Below are 14,429 nucleotides of genomic sequence, written 5' to 3' on the forward strand. Positions count from 1 at the left end.
GTACGCTCGAGTGAACTCTTTTTTATGCAAATAAATTCTTTTGTTTCAGTAAACCAATACGGCCGGTAGTCACGTGAATGAAAACGCTCTATATATTGAAACACTCACATGATATGTGAAAGTACAGGTCAGAAGAAATTTGCAGGCAACTTTCCTGCTGTTGTGGACCTGCTGACACCCTAACTTGCAAAATTCTCTAATGTAACCATCACTGATTACTGTGAGTCAAAAAGCTCTTGTGGCAATCCTATTTGGTTTGTGTTATTAACTAATTGTAATACTATTATTGAGCAATTTTTTTAAACATCACTTGTAAATATGCTTTGACTGCACCTTTGTGTAGACTTGCAGTGAATATTATGCATGAAAGTTATCTTCTGGGACAAGTCAAGATAATATCCACAATTTAAACCATATTAGTTTGTACTAAAGAGAACAAATAAACCAAACTGACAAAATTATGAGACAGTATTTTGCCCAATACCCTATTCTAAAGAGTGTGGAAAACTACCAGTGCTTGGTAAATTTCATCTTTGTGTTTGAATTATTAATTTTCTATTTGTGCCTTCTTTTGTTTTCTTGGCAAAGTCTGTTATATGGACAGCCAATTTTATAGCATTTTTTGTACAACATAATAAATTTCTAACAAAAGTATTGCACTGTTTTGGTATATACCAGAGACAGTACAAAGGCGTCAACAAGGTCACCTAAGCACACCATGGTAAATAGCACTACCCATGGTAAATAATGCAATAGTAAATCTCACTTAGCTTTTAGTTTAGATCTGTCAACAACACCTCCTGAACCTTAAAATATTGAGATCTGTATTATTAGGGTTAGTTTAGGGAAGCATGAAGGCATTTTTCACAGAAGATACCTTTGTCCAGAAGAATGGGCCACTCGCCAGGATCTTACACTAAGGTTTACATTGTACATAATGTGCAAATTTATAAATGAAAAGGAGAGGAGGTCAGAACTGCCAGCAAATTTTTGCAATATTTAGCATTGATATCATATCAAATATATGACGAGTAGGTACTGGTAATGCATGCAGACTGTGTGTGTGTGTGTTGCTGTCATACCCATGTCAACAAGAACCACAATGCTGCAGGCATGGTGAGAGTAGACAGCAAGACTGGCCTCTGACTTCAACGGTAAACTTATCTTTATGCAGGGAAGGCTTTTGGCCAGTGGGATCATAGAGAGGGCCACAGCAAAAGGCATATACCTTTAAATTTGATCCTAGAAACTGCCAACATAGCTGATAGGAGAGTCTTCAATAAAATCTCCTGGATATAGGTCAAGCACATTATTTATAAACAGTGAAGGGATTATGGAAATTGTTTACTAATGGCAAATTATTTTATTGGCTTGTTCATAGTGAGGGAGATTTGAGTGTTATTTCATAACAACAACAACAAAAACAAAACAAAAAAGCCCCCTCCCAAAAGGTGGCTACAGAAATTGAGCACATTTTGAGACTTTCTAGGCTGAAGGAATATGCTAGTCATTAACAAGACTTCAGTTAGGGTTCATCACTAGAAATTATGTATGTATGTATGTATGCATGTATGTATGTATGAGATCTAAACGACCCAAAGAAAGTGGAACTTCAACTCTGACATACTTTGTTTACCAAAATGGCCTTTAATTTTTCATTTTGTCACCTGATACACACAATGCACTAAATAGTGCCTCACACTACTGTTGCGACAAAACTGCGGTACTGCTGATGGCCGCCACACTCGTGCATCCTGTTCAGAAATAACTAAAACCCCGACATTTCTGGGGTACTGTAAAAAAAAAAAAAGAGAACCATCTCTATTTAGAATTAGAGTACTTGACTAACCTTTGGAAAAGAATTTACTCCATTATCACCTGTATCATAAATTAATTGACGTAACATTTATTAGAGCGGTTTTCAATTGAGTGTCGAAAATAATAACACGTTACTACACATTACTACGCTCTGTGATCGGTTAACAAAACTCGCGCTACTTTCTTAACCAATGGGAATACAAACCAAAACCAATCGCGTTTTCGCCACACGCGTTTCCCAGCGCTTGGCGTCAGACACATGTATTTGCTTCTATTTGTGATTGACTCATTGTGTTGTTTACAACTGTTGTGATTGGCCAGAGTAATTACTTTGGTTTTGGTTTTACGACACTCAATTGGAAACCACTCTGTTGTCATTTTTCTTTTATCTGTTCACGTTTCCTGCTTTTGGGTTATTTTTCTTACCTGAGAGCTTGTAGCTTTGGTTCAGTTTTAATATCGACTCGTTTATGCCTTACTTTAGTTGGAGCATTTCCATGGCAATTAATTATTTGGCTTGGCAGTCGTGACCATTGCAAAGAACAACTGCTATATCATTTAGCTTCCAGTCCATAAGCATGACAGAGGGGTTGTATAACGTGGTTACATGCGCCATATTAACGTAGCGTGAAAACTATTGCCGGTATAGATTACTGTGATTCTCGGTAGCGTCAGAGCTGATACTTTACTCACTGCAATTAGTTTTGATTTTTTTCTTGATTAAGTTATTGAAATTGCTACTTAGAAATGCTGCTGTCGCCTGATTACAGTACTAAAAGAAACTTAACGGCACTGGCCGCTGTTTTCATTGTATAACTTACCACCCGGTCAGGTGTCCAGCGTGACACATGCAGCATTTTAACCCGGCGCACACCGTGCTGGTAACTTCTTGCTCTCCTATCTTGCATGAAGATCGGCACTTTTTGGAGACGGCAGACAAGTCTTCAGCGCCACTGCCGCAGTCGGCTTGGGTAAGAAAATAAAAATTGTGTTAGAGTTACTCTGGTTACTCTCCTTCCAGCAGCCGCTTGTGCCAGAGTCACGTAACGCTCCCCGTGACTCCGGCCCGAGCAGCTGCGAAGGAGACTATGTGAGAGTCGGATGAGATTAAAAATCCATAAGGGGAATCACTTGCTAGAATCTTCTTACATGTAGTTAGGACAACCAAGTCGTAGCAGTCCTCAACTATAAACATTGTGTTGGAGTCGGGATTAATCCTGTACGTAATTGTAACATATTGCAATTTGCTATTTGAATGATACCAACTCACTCCCTATTTAGATATTATTATCTTCATTCTTAATTTATAATGTATTAATTTCTTTATGTCAATTCTAATCTGTATCCTCTGTAAAGCTGAGCTGAGGTAAATTAAAATACTTTTGAATTTTTAAACTTGAATTTCCTCAACGCTCATCAGCTCACTGCACATTTCACTGCTACTTCTCCATTCTGATTGCCAATTTTAATACCCTGACTTCTGTTTACATCTTCAGTTAGATCTGAGAACTTGGTGTTATATCAAGACTCTGAGTTCTCATTATTTGTCTGTTTGACAATGTATTTCGAGAGTATTGTGAGGAGAAGTTACATATTGATCACTTCTAGGAGCCAAAATGCAAAGGGTTAAGATTAATTACATAAATAGTTGTCAAAAATTTGTAACGGTTAGTTTATAAAATGTATGTTACTTAGCATACAAAACGTCAATTTATTTTAAAAATTCGTTGGTTGATCATGTTTGTCACGGCGCTGTCAGTTGTGTTTCTTCACATTTTTTTTTAAATCAAGCTACGACGGCCTAAAAATGTTGTTGTTAGCAAAACAGGGACAGACAAATCTGATATTTGTGAATTCCTTCTATAAACCATACATGATAATTATTAATCAATAATTAATAATGTTATATAATTACTAATAAAGATTCTCAAAGGTTGTATGTAACAGACTTTTCGATGTCTCCATACACGACATTTATAAATCATGGTTTTGTAGTTCCGTTCTTGCATGTGAAGTAACTTCTTTTAAAAAACCTCACACTAAATTCCATGATTTCATATTGTCGGCTTGGTATCTGAAAGCGTTTTGCCGAGCTTTAAATTGAGATATAGAGTGTCTAGGCGTTTCATCTTTCAATGTTCTGTGGAGGTTGAATCATGTTTTAATTTTAACAGATGGAAAACAAAGCTGGCAACTTCTAAGATCCGTCTTACTTGCTCGTTTGTTGAAAAAGTCCTCCATAATGCGATTGGAATGATATAGACCATAGTGCTTGTTCGGCTTGTGCGGTTTGGCCAGAACCAATGCCACTTGGACAATAACAAAGGCCAAAATAATCTTATTAATGCAAGTCATGATGACTGAAATGAAAAAAAAAAACGATATAAATATATATTAGTAAGGCAAAACGGAGCACAAGGAAACCAAACATAAACACATCACCGCTATTTAGTTTTCAAGATTGTAACACAATATAACCGCTCAGATCAAAATTAATGTGTCACACATTTAAAACATACATACACACACATAAAATTCTCGATATATTCTCCCGCCATGTGCTACAAATAGGCAAGCAGGTTTTAGCGAGATCCCTCACGGGGATTTCTGGAAAACATTTTGATTGATTTCTTGAAGATCGTCAACATTATCAAACATCTCTTTGAAGCGACTGAGAGATGCATTTTACCTTCAGAAAGATAATACTTGGTAGTTTGGTTCTGCTTACTGAAGTGCCTATGAAGTAAAAAACATTTTTGCGTTCTTTTGAAGTTGACCATGTCTTTATTACGAAATTATAAAAGAAATGCGCTAGAAAAAACAATAAGGTGCTTTTTTAGTCGTACAAAGTAGCCCAAAAATAAGAAAAATAGTGTCCCAGGGACTGGGAACTAGTTTAGCGTTTGATGACGTAGGAAATCCCTCAGAGATTTGTTTATAACACATCTCGCCTTGTTGTTTAAACAGAATCACCCAATATTTTTATCGCGAAAATCTTCGTGTTCAATGTTTCCCCCCAAACAAAATTTTCCAATAGATATCTGAAAAAGTCAAGCTATTTAGGCAAAATGAAAGTTATTGCAATGGTTTGACCCGATGCGGATCATACTGGCGTCGAACAGCTCAAGAATAAGACGAGGACGAAGGTTTCGCAGTGGTCGTTGTAATTATGATTGACGAGAGCGTAAAACGCGCCAAATCCGTTACTTCAGCTTCTAACTTCAAGGTTCACATGTTAATTAAAAGCGCAATAACATGTTTAGTTTTAGCAGTGAGACTGGGTGTGGTAGTTTTCGTTGTTTTTCTCTTAATGAAGCCTGAAGCCGCCGTCGTTGCTATTTACGGCTCAATGTAGATTTAAATAAAAAAAAAAAAACATAAGGATTCTTTTCTTCTGAGAATGAAAGTACTTAATCCATGTTTTGGAGGAGACTGCATTCGCATTGAATTAAATTGAAGAAAGTAAATTATCATATTTGATTACCAAAGATTATTTATCTCCCTACAATGATCTATTTCATATGTACTATTTATATTTACGTAACAGAGACAGACCATATGTATCTTGCGAGTACTGTAAACTGAATGGCACGTCATCAAAATAGTTTTAGTGCCAAGGCCTCGACCTCTGAGGGCAAAACAAACTTCCATTCCTTCATTTTTACCAATTTTGAAAGATAACCTTCCAAACATATTTTAATCAACTGTGTCACAGATTATTCGCAGTTTGATTTCATAGAGTGTCTGGCAGCCAATTCTAGACATGAATGATACAAGAAAAATCAATGGCAAAATAAGGTTTGCCTATAACTTCATGATGTATTCCATTTGGTGTACCCTTGCTCCGGAGGCACGTTGTCTAAATAATAAAAAATGAGCAAATAACCGTATTGGCGGATACCCAGCGTACATTGGTGGTGACTTGCTTCATGCTAAAGAAACGCAGGCTTCAATAAACTACTACAAATTCGGGAGGCGCAGTCGACCAATACTCCGTCTAGCTTAGGTGTGAATGTTCTTCTGGTATAAGAAGGCCAATTACGTCTGGGAGACCTTCTCAAATAACTTCGCTAGACAACTGACTTAAAGATTCTGTTTCTCAAAACTATCAACCATTTTCGACATATTTGTATAAAATATTTACAGTTAGGACGTTTGGATCAACGATTCAGTTGAAACTCACCAATAATATTGTGGAGTTCTGAACTTGGCGCTTTTGAAGCTTAATGAGACTTTAAGTACGTCAAGAGATCACTGATGTATGAAGAAATCTTCTGGACGGCGCCTTTTTAATAGAACAGACATCTAATCCCTAGTGATCCTGGTTTCAATGCTTTTCTTTCTTTTTCCCCTTCATTTTACACAAGCTAAATGTACTTCGGTGACTTGTTGTTGCAACTAATTAAACGACTCACAATGAATTGACATTAAAAGGCAAAGTTAATTGAACTTTTACGACTGGCGTAGTTAAAATACCTTGTGTCTGATCATTCGCTTTGAATGAAAAAGTAAAAAGTTTTTACATTAACTATCAACTCATGAAATGTCATTATCCCTGCTGTGAACCTGCTTTTTAGCGGTTGTTGTAATAATGAATGACGGGAGCGTAAAATGAACGAAATCCGTTACTTCGGCTTCTAACTTTAAGGTTCACATGTTATTTAAAAGCGCAAAACTTTTGCGCTTTTAAAACTCAACATGTTGAACATGTTGAGTTTTAGCAGTGAGAGTGGGCGTCGTAGTGTTCGTTGTTCTTTCTCTCGATGAAGTCAAAAGCCGCCCTCGTTGCCCAATTTAGATTTACATGAAAATAACAAGAAGAAGAAGAAGAAGAAGAGAGAAGAATTCTTTTCTTCCGATAATGGAAGTACTTAATCCATGTGGAGGAGAGTGCATTCGCATTGAATTGAAGAAAGTAAATTATCATATATATTTGTTTACCAAAGATTATTTATCTCCCTACAATGATCTATTTCATATGTACTATTTATATTTATGTAACAGAGACAGACCATATGTATCTTGCGAGTACTGTAAACTGAATGGCACATCATCAAAATAGTTTTAGTGCCAAGGCCTCGACCTCTGAGGGCAAAACAAACTTCCATTCCTTCATTTTTACCAATTTTGAAAGATAACCTTCCAAACATTTGTTAATCAACTGTGTCACAGATTATTCGCTTGAGCTCTCTCGTACTTTTGGCCCTCAATTGAGGCTAGGCTTAACTATTTTCGGATGAACGCCAAATTAACCTTCTCCGAGTTAGAAGAACAGGGTCAAGATAGATAACTTGCGGCGTGGCTGTCGTATTCGCTGGTACGCGCAATAGCTAAATACGCGAGCGGTGAAGCCGCGCTGAAAGTTGCGAGGTGAATGAAGGCAATGATAGCGTATACTCAGTAAAAACAGTTTGATTTCATAGAGTGTCTGGCAGCCAATTCTAGACATGAATGATACAAGAAAAATCAATGGCAAAATTTTAGGCTGGCCTATAACTTCATGATTTATTGGTATTCCATTTGGTGTACCCTTGCTCCGGAGGCACGTTGTCTAAATAATAAAAAATGAGCAAATAACCGCATTGGCGGATACCCAGCGTACATTGGTGGTGACTTGCTTCACGCTAAAGAGACGCAGGCTTCAATAAACTACTACAAATTCGGGAGGCGCAGTCGACCAATACTCCGTCTAGCTTAGGTGTGAATGTTCTTCTGGTATAAGAAGGCCAATTACGTCTGGGAGACCTTCTCAAATAACTTCGCTAGACGACTGACTTAAGGATTCTGTTTCTCAAAACTATCAACCATTTTCGATATATTTGTACAAAATATTTACAGTTAGGACGTTTGGATCAACGATTCAGTTGAAACTCACCAATATTGTGGAGTTCTGATCTTGCTGTTGAAGCTTAATGAGACTTTGGCCCTTAGGATCCTAAGGGGTACACTATTTTTTTTGTCAAATATTGATGCTATCGCTCTGTATGGTTTTCACTGATTCATAATAGGTACAAGCATATACAAACTATATATTTTTTAAAACGTTATAAAACAAAGTTTCTGATTTTAACGGTCTGACGCAACTATGACGTCATATGTGATGACGTCACGTGACCAAATTTGGGTAAAAGGTGCAAAGAAAGGTTGAACCTTCAAAATACACTCTTTTCAGTACTAATTTTTGACTATTTTAAATCTTTAGCCTTTTTCTACAAAGAACTAAGCACATTTACACATTTCTAAACACAACTTCATTAGATATGTTCACTAACTTGGGTTTTGTGAGGCAAAAAACATGGCTTTTATGATAAAAAAACTATGTTAAGTTTTCAAATGTTTACATTCATCACGTGGTTTTTACTGACTCAGAATAGGTGCAAGTATATACAAACTATATATTTTTGAGAAGGTTATGAAACAAAGTTTCTGTTTTCAACGGTATGATCAATTATGACGTCATATGTGATGACATCATATGACCAAATTTGGAAAATGGCTTCAAAAATAGTCAAACCTTCAAAATCACTCCTTACAGTGCTAATTTTTTGACTATTATGAAACTTTGGTCTAGTTCAACATAGAAATAAGTGAATTTGCAAGTTGCTAAAACACATCCTCATTCAATATATGCATGAAAGAACATGTTAACTTGTGTTTTATGAGGCAACAAGGTTTTCACAATAAAAAAACTATGTTAAAATTTACAACGTCTGCAACAATCTTGAACTTTTCATCATATGGTTCAGTTCATTAAATTTGCTGTGTTCAGAAAAGGTATTCATTATGGTCATGAATTACTCTTGTGCAGGCTGTCGCAATGCTCTTGGCCTTCCTGGCCGAGGCCTTGGTCTGCCACGAGCTTCCTTTAGTCTCCGCGGCCCAGCTTGCCTGTTGTCATCATTAAAGTGGTAATTAACCATTGTGTGGTAACGCATGAAACATGGGTCTGGACACATGCGGACACCACAGATTGCACAAGTATACTGTGTGTCAACCCGTTGTATGTGCACTTTGCAAGCCAATCTATTGTCGTGGGAAATTGGATGGTGAAAGTGATCACGGTTGAAACGGAAGTGCGGGATAGGGGGAGCTGGTTCTGGATTTCTTTCCGTCAACCGAAATGTTCTGCCATTAACAAGTTCCTCCACAACATTCTTTCTGAACTGCAGCATGTTAGGGGCATCTCCAAATGACTTTGCCATAAGTATTTGAGCATTTGATACGCTGAGTTCCAAAAGATAAAAAAATATTTTATAGTACCATACTGTTCCCTTCATGAGGCGCGAGTACGAAGTGACCCTCTGATCAGAGAGATCAACACCCCCCATGTGCTGATTGTAATCAAAAATTACTGAGGGTTGGTTGACAGCTTTCTTCTGCCATTTGTTGCCTACTTTTACAGACCTTTCTACCTCAGAATTGACTGCTGGATCTACTGGGGTAGTTGTCAGCATGTACACCATTTTACTATCCTTCCAGCCCACACATGAAACTGTACCTTTTTGTCGATACAGACTTTCCCCTCTCTCTAGCCCCTTGACTTCCTCATTGCGTGCGTCTGTTATGTCTTTTGGGAGGCCTTTTCTGTTTGACCGCACCGTTCCACATGCAAGAGTGCCTCGTGCCTCCAGGTCTTCAAATAATGGAACAGATGTGTAATAGTTGTCCATGTACAGTACATGGCCCTTGTCACAAAATGGTTCCATGAGGGTCATAACTACTCTTCTCCCTAGATCTGTTTGCACCACTCCATTCTCTTTTGCAGTGTATATTTTGCTGGCAATGGCGTAGCCGGAACTTGACTCAGCCAGAGTAAAACACTTGATTCCAAAGCGACCTGGCTTGATGGGAATGAACTGGCGGAAATGGACCTTACCTTTGAACTTGATGAGAGTTTCGTCGATGGCTAATTTTCTCTCTGGGTTGTACACCTCTGTGAATCTTGGTAACAGAAGATCTAATAACTTTCTGACTTTGAAAAGTTTATCATAGCCTGGTAAATTCTTGTCTTTCACCTCTTCCCGGTTGTCAACAAAATGAAGATACCTCATTATCTGAAGATACCTATCTCTTGACATTACAGCTGGAAAAAATGGAGTTTGAAAGATTGTATCCGTACTCCAGTAAAGGCGTAGGGATGGCTTTTTCACAACTCCCATGTTGAGTGTCAGCGCAATCCAGGCTTTGAACTCATCAACTGTAAGATCGTACCAGACTGACCGATCATCAGCCCCCCTCTTCTGCTCTGCATATAAATTGGTTTGGTCCACTATGAGATTCCAAACAGCTTCGGTAAAATATAATTGAAAAAAATCCACAAACTTCATGTTCTCTCCAAGCTCAATTCTCGGACCAACTGGCTGATCAAAGGTTAAATCTGGGCGAAGATTTATGTCTCTACTCCACTCTCTGTTTACATCACAAACAACACGAGGCCTTGGAATTACCCTGTTTTCTTGTTCTTCTTCTTCGTCTTCTTCTTCTTCTTCCTCGAAATTTGAGTCTAAACCGTCGTCGGACTCTCTGTGTTCCAAGAAATTTGCAAGAGGTAAATCATCTTCGTCGATGAATACAACTTGAACCGAATTCTGGCGCAAACCAATATCATCTCGATCCGAAATGGCCGCCATATTTAAATACCTCACTGATCTCACACGTGTCGCGGAAAAAAATACGTTTTTATTGCAAATTTGGCCGTAAAAATACAATTTTATACGTTCTTATTCGAGATTTGCAATTCTGTCCGCCATTTTGAAAGTATCTCGACCCAGTCTTACTCAGATCTAAAAATATGAGCAAAGTTTGGGGGCTAGTAATTTTCCACGCATATGTGCGTGGCTAGGACTCTAAGGGATTAAGTACGTCAAGAGATCACTGATGTATGAAGAAATCTTCTGGAGGGCGCCTTTTTAATAGAACAGACATCTAATCCCTAGTGATCCTGGTTTCAATGCTTTTCTTTCTTTTTCCCCTTCATTTTACACAAGCCAAATGTACTTCGGTGACTCGTTGTTTCCACTAATTAAACGACTCACAATGAATTGACATTAAAAGGCAAAGTTAATTGAACTTTTACGACTGGCGTAGTTAAAATATCTTGTGTCTGATAATTCGCTTTGAATGAAAAAGTAAAAAGTTCTTACATTAACTATCAACTCATAAAATGTCATTATCCCAGCTGTGAAAAGTGTTTTTTAGCGAATGTTGTAATAATGAATGACGGGAGCGTAAAACGAACGAAATCCGTTACTTCGGCTTCTAACTTTAAGGTTCACGTGTTATTTAAAAGCGCAAAAACATGTTGAGTTTTAGCAGTGAGACTGAGCGTGGTAGTGTTCGTTGTTCTTTCTCTCGATGAAGTCAAAAGCCGCCCTCGTTGCCCAATTTAGATCTACATGAAAATAAGAAGAAGAAGAAGAAGAAGAAGAAGAAGAAGAGAGAAGAATTCTTTTCTTCCGATAATGGAAGTACTTAATCCATGTGGAGGAGAGTGCATTCGCATTGAATTGAAGAAAGTAAATTATCATATATATTTGTTTACCAAAGATTATTTATCCACAATGATCTATTTCATATGTACTATTTATATTTATGTAACAGAGACAGACCATACGTATCTTGCGAGTACTGTAAACTGAATGGCACGTCATCAAAATAGTTTTAGTGCCAAGGCCTCGACCTCTGAGGGCAAAACAAACTTCCATTCCTTCATTTTTACCAATTTTGAAAGATAACCTTCCAAACATATTTTGTAGACACTTTAATCAACTGTGTCACAAATTATTCGCTTGACCTCTCCTGTACTTTTGGCCCTGAATTGAGGCTAGGCTTAACTATTTTCGGATGAACGCCAACCTACTCTGAGTTAGAAGAACAGGGTCAAGATAGATAACTTGCGGCGTGGCTGTCGTATTCGCTGGTACGCGCAATAGCTAAATACGCGAGCGGTAAAGCCGCGCTGAGAGTTGCGAGGTGAATGAAGGCAGTGGTGGCGTATACTCAGTAAAAACAGTTTGATTTCATAGAGTGTCTGGCAGCCAATTCTAGACATGAATGATACAAGAAAAATCAATGGCAAAATAAGGTTTGCCTATAACTTTATGATGTATTGGTATTCCATTTGGTGTATCCTTGCTCCGGAGGCACGTTGTCTAAATAATAAAAAATGAGCAAATAACCGCATTGGCGGATACCCAGCGTACATTGGTGGTGACTTGCTTTATGCTAAAGAGACGCAGTCTTCAATAAACTACTACAAATTCGGGAGGCGCAGTCGACCAATACTCCGTCTAGCTTAGGTGTGAATGTTCTTCTGGTATGAGAAGGCCAATTACGTCTGGGAGACCTTCTCAAATAACTTCGCTGGAGGACTGACTTAAGGATTCTGTTTCTCAAAACTATCTACCATTTCGATATATTTGTACAAAATATTTACAGTTAGGACGTTTGCATCAACGATTCAGTTGAAACTCACCAATATTGTGGAGTTCTGATCTTGCTGTTGAAGCTTAATGAGAATTTAAGTACGTCAAGAGATCACTGATGTATGAAGAAATCTTCTGGACGGCGCCTTTTTAATAGAACAGACATCTAATCCCTAGTGATCCTGGTTTCAATGCTTTTCTTTCTTTTTCCCCTTCATTTTACACAAGCCAATTGTACTTCGGCGACTCGTTGTTGCCACTAATTAAACGACTCACAATGAATTGACATTAAAAGGCAAAGTTAATTGAACTTTTACAACTGGAGTAATTAAAATATCTTGTGTGTGATCATTCGCTATGAATGAAAAAATAAAAAGTTGTTAAAGTGCCCCTGGGACGAAAATTTCATTTTCCATCTTTTTGCCTTTTCGTGTAGAATATGACCTTCTTACTCATATTATCAAATTTCAATTCTTTACGGTGATTGGAAGTATTTTTTTTTAGCTTTTTATTCGAGATTTCACGGCCGCCATTACTTGGCCTTGTTCCGGAAGTTAAGGCTCAAATTACAGGAAGTGACCTCTTGGCTCAACACGAAAAATTTCACATGGCTAATTTTCATATGGATTCTACTTCATAAACTGTATTCTGCTGTTGCGAACTAAATAACAGCAGAATACAGTTTATGAAGTAGAATCCATATGAAAATTAGCCATGTGGAATTTTTCGCGTTGAGCAATGGGGATCAAGATAGATAATTTGCGTGGCGGGCTGTTTTGTTGGTATGCGCAATAGCTCAGTAAATGAAGCATTCTCATGATTTCAATAAACTTCTACTGATTTTTACCATTCGGGAGGCGCGGTCGACTAAAACTGTCCGAGATAAGGTTTCAGTGTTCTTCAACAAATAACATCGCTAGACGACTTACTTAAGGGTTTAGGTTTTCATACTGACTACCAGCCATTTTCGATATATTAAACAAATCATTGAACAATAAGGAAGTTTGTAGATACGATTCTATGAAAACACAGAAATATTGCTGAGATCTGATGTTGCTGTTGTAGCTTAATGAGACTAAGGGTCTCTTCATATGAGCCCGATCGACCGGGCTGGCTCGGTTTCCGAGATCTTGCCTCGCCACTCTTTTCTTTACAAAAATTTCGATGTGTTCATATGGGAAGGCGGGCTGGCCAGGTTACCGAGATCACGGTAACCGAGCTGGAAATTTTCCCCATATATATGGACACTCCAGCCCGGATACCGGGACTGTCCATGACGAAACATTTTCAACTACGCATGGCTTGTAAGGTCACTGACAAGTCGGAGCGCGGTTCCACGGGTATTTTGGGGGCCTTTTAGACATTTTTCATCTCGGTAACCGGAATTAAATTTCCCATATGAACGGAAGACAAAATTCGTCCCGCCTACCGGGCTCATGTGAAGAGGCCCTTAAAGTACATCAAAATATCACTGATTTATGAAGAAATCTCCTCGAGGGCTCCTTTTAACAGCACAGACATCTAATCCGTAATTAATTGTTAATAAAAGTGCTTAAAATAGAAATCTTCAGGCTTTTAAAACTCAATAAAGATCTCCCAGTGATGTTTTCATAACTGGGACCATATTCTCTGCAGGATGCCTTAATTAACTTCAAAAGATCGTTTCAATATGCCAAGCCTATCAATATGAAAAAACATCAAATCTCCGGGCAAAATTAAACGCCGGCTGCCTCGCGACACGGCATTTCACGATATGCGGAATTCTCGAAAAGGTTTTATTGTCATTTTCGTAAATAGTTCACTAAAAGTGGGGGGGGGGGGGGGGGGAGGGGGGGGCTGACAAAATATGAAGAAATATGAAGACTTCATTTTTACTCCAAGACTCACTTAACCTGTAGACTCTTACGAAACGTTTTTTGAAATTTAACACGGAAAAGAATCCAGATTTTGAAAGCGCGAAGACGCGCGTGGGAATTACTAAACAATTCCGGTGACCCCCTTTTTTTATGCTTTCAATATGATATTATTATTGAGAGGAAACATCAGAAAAGAAATTTAAAAAATCTACGGAAGGAAATTTTCACTGCGTAAAAATTGTCTTTTTTCCCAGTTTACAAAAAATCCGTTCCGTAGAATTTTTTTCAAATCATTGTGCATTTTCCTTTTCAAATGCCGAAAGCTATTACT

At 38.0% G+C, this 14,429-nt stretch overlaps 1 protein-coding gene across 1 annotated transcript; it reads right to left on the minus strand.

Moving 5' to 3' along the window:
- Positions 1 to 1,658: 1,658 nt before the first annotated feature.
- Positions 1,659 to 4,681, minus strand: LOC146448568 (uncharacterized). The gene is made up of 3 exons (XM_085102443.1): positions 4,032 to 4,681; positions 2,640 to 2,784; positions 1,659 to 1,793 (listed from the first exon to the last, which is right to left on the minus strand). Exons 1-3 carry the CDS (start codon positions 4,171 to 4,173, stop codon positions 1,769 to 1,771), a joined length of 312 nt encoding a protein of 103 aa, XP_084958569.1. The 5' UTR covers positions 4,174 to 4,681; the 3' UTR covers positions 1,659 to 1,768.
- Positions 4,682 to 14,429: the final 9,748 nt, after the last annotated feature.

The sequence above is a fragment of the Pavona decussata genome, unplaced genomic scaffold, assembly GCF_977016875.1.
Source record: "Pavona decussata unplaced genomic scaffold, jaPavDecu1.1 SCAFFOLD_909, whole genome shotgun sequence".
Taxonomy (NCBI): Eukaryota; Metazoa; Cnidaria; class Anthozoa; order Scleractinia; family Agariciidae; genus Pavona; species Pavona decussata.

Excerpts from the sequence above, each read along its gene's own strand:
- LOC146448568 (XM_085102443.1), bottom strand. The coding sequence starts at position 4,173 with ATGACTTGCATTAATAAGATTATTTTGGCCTTTGTTATTGTCCAAGTG. Across the intron at positions 2,785-4,031 it reads CTTTTTCAACAAACGAGCAA|CCGACTGCGGCAGTGGCGCT; the intron begins GTAAGACGGATC and ends TTCTTACCCAAG. Across the intron at positions 1,794-2,639 it reads GCTGGACACCTGACCGGGTG|TACCCCAGAAATGTCGGGGT; the intron begins GTAAGTTATACA and ends TTTTTTTTACAG.